Genomic DNA, 1,738 nt, shown 5'->3' with positions numbered 1-1,738 from the left:
AGTAGTAGTAGTAGTAGTAGTAGTAGTAGTAGTAGTATTATTATTATTATTATTAGTAGCAGTATCATATTATATAATATTATGTAGACGAATCTGTCCAGACGGCCACCTGTACAATAAGACAGCCATCTGAACAAGGGAAGACAACCAAGATTTCAATGGCAAATCTGAATGTGTCTAACAATTTTCGAAACTTTCCAACTTAAACAAGATTTGTTTGTTTGTGTTATCTATCTATCTACTTATCTATCTATCAATCTATCTATCTTTCTCTCTATCTATCTAGAATACAAATCGCATCGCTTTCCATGGTACGTTGGGGTGAGTTGAGTCATTCAAACATGATACGTGGAACTCCAATTTTATTGGAATGCAGTAGGACAAGGAAGATAACCACGTCTTGCCTAGTGATCCTGAATTTCGACAGATTTGTTGTCCTTAACACCCACGCAAGCAACACCCTTTTCTTTCTTCCTTTTATTAAAAAGAAATAATAATTTTGACGCACATCTTTGAAAATTGGAAGTAGTTTGCGAACTGTAGGTCTGGGAAGAAAATTAAAAGTCATTTCTGATAATTCTTATTTCACTAGAGTGCAAGGCCTATTACGCTCGCAATGAGCAAATTCTCAGTTATTTACTATTCGACTATTTAATTTTTCTGTAAGGTTAGAATCATTGCAGATAGCACATAGCCATAGCTGCTACTTCCTTCTCTTCAGTACCCACATCAAAGTCAATCTATTTATATCCCAAGTAAAAAATCTGGTTGGAGACCCGTAGGGTCGCACAGGTTGTTGAATGAAGTTTGGTCCCATCGGAGATGGATGTTGAACTCGAACTTTTAAATCACTTTTCAGTGTGGAATCTTCCTAGTCGCCCCCGGCTCTCCTTTTCAATTACACTCTTAAGTGTGAGGGAAATTTTACATTCCGTTTAAGCTTCCCAAGTTGTCAGCCGCTCCAGAACAGAGAACAGAACAGGATAGAGAGTCATTGACCCCCCCCCCCCTTGCCCCATTTCAAGCTTTTGGGTTCCCTAGCCAATATTATTGTTGGCCTCATCGTTGTCAGTGGCTGGGGCAGGAGATCCAGTGCATTCTCTCCACACGGCTTTCTTCGATGATATTAAACCAGTCTGCATACAGAATTATCCTCTGAAATTTTCCCCAGAATGCTAATTGGTATCGGTACTAAACGATATTATTCACATAATATCAATTTATTCGTTTAAGCCCGCGTACGTCCACGTGTTCCTAATAATATATTTTGTGATGGTAATCATCGGAAATCTTATATAACAAAAAATTAATCCCCACTTTACGCTTTTCTGTCTTCACTTTCCTATTAATATATATATAAACCTTACCATGTGTATATTATGCATCTCTGTTTCTTTATTCGAACCTTGCATTATAATATATTTAATCTTTGTACAGTTTTGAAAATCAAGACCGCCATTCCAATCATTATGGGAGCCAACATTGGAACTTCAGTGACGAACACCATCGTGGCCATTGGTCAAATCTCGGACAAGGGAGAGTTTCGGCGTGCGTTTGCCGGGGCAACAGTCCACGATATGTTTAACTGGTTGTCTGTCATCGTCTTACTGCCAATCGAGATTGCTACAGGTTCGTCAAACTGTGAGAGGGATTCTGTATAAAAGTAGTGTATGAATTGAGGCTGGGTGCTTCAGTCTCTCTCTCTCTCTCTCTCTCTCTCTCTCTCTCTCTCTCTCTA

At 38.8% G+C, this 1,738-nt stretch overlaps 1 protein-coding gene across 1 annotated transcript in view; it reads left to right on the top strand.

Annotated features, from left to right (window-relative positions):
- LOC101851296 (sodium-dependent phosphate transport protein 2B) overlaps positions 1-1,738 on the top strand; it is a gene marked incomplete in the record, with an annotated part of 29,089 nt that overhangs the window by 21,065 nt on the left and 6,286 nt on the right. Inside the window, 1 exon segment of the mRNA XM_013087627.2 lies at positions 1,438-1,629. Within this exon segment, the coding sequence (XP_012943081.1) occupies positions 1,438-1,629 (192 nt within the window).

This window comes from Aplysia californica, unplaced genomic scaffold, assembly GCF_000002075.1.
Source record: "Aplysia californica isolate F4 #8 unplaced genomic scaffold, AplCal3.0 scaffold00612, whole genome shotgun sequence".
In the NCBI taxonomy this organism is placed as follows: Eukaryota; Metazoa; Mollusca; class Gastropoda; order Aplysiida; family Aplysiidae; genus Aplysia; species Aplysia californica.
The sequence above is the reverse complement of the archived record's forward strand: the minus strand, read 5'-3'. Positions and strand labels throughout refer to the sequence as shown.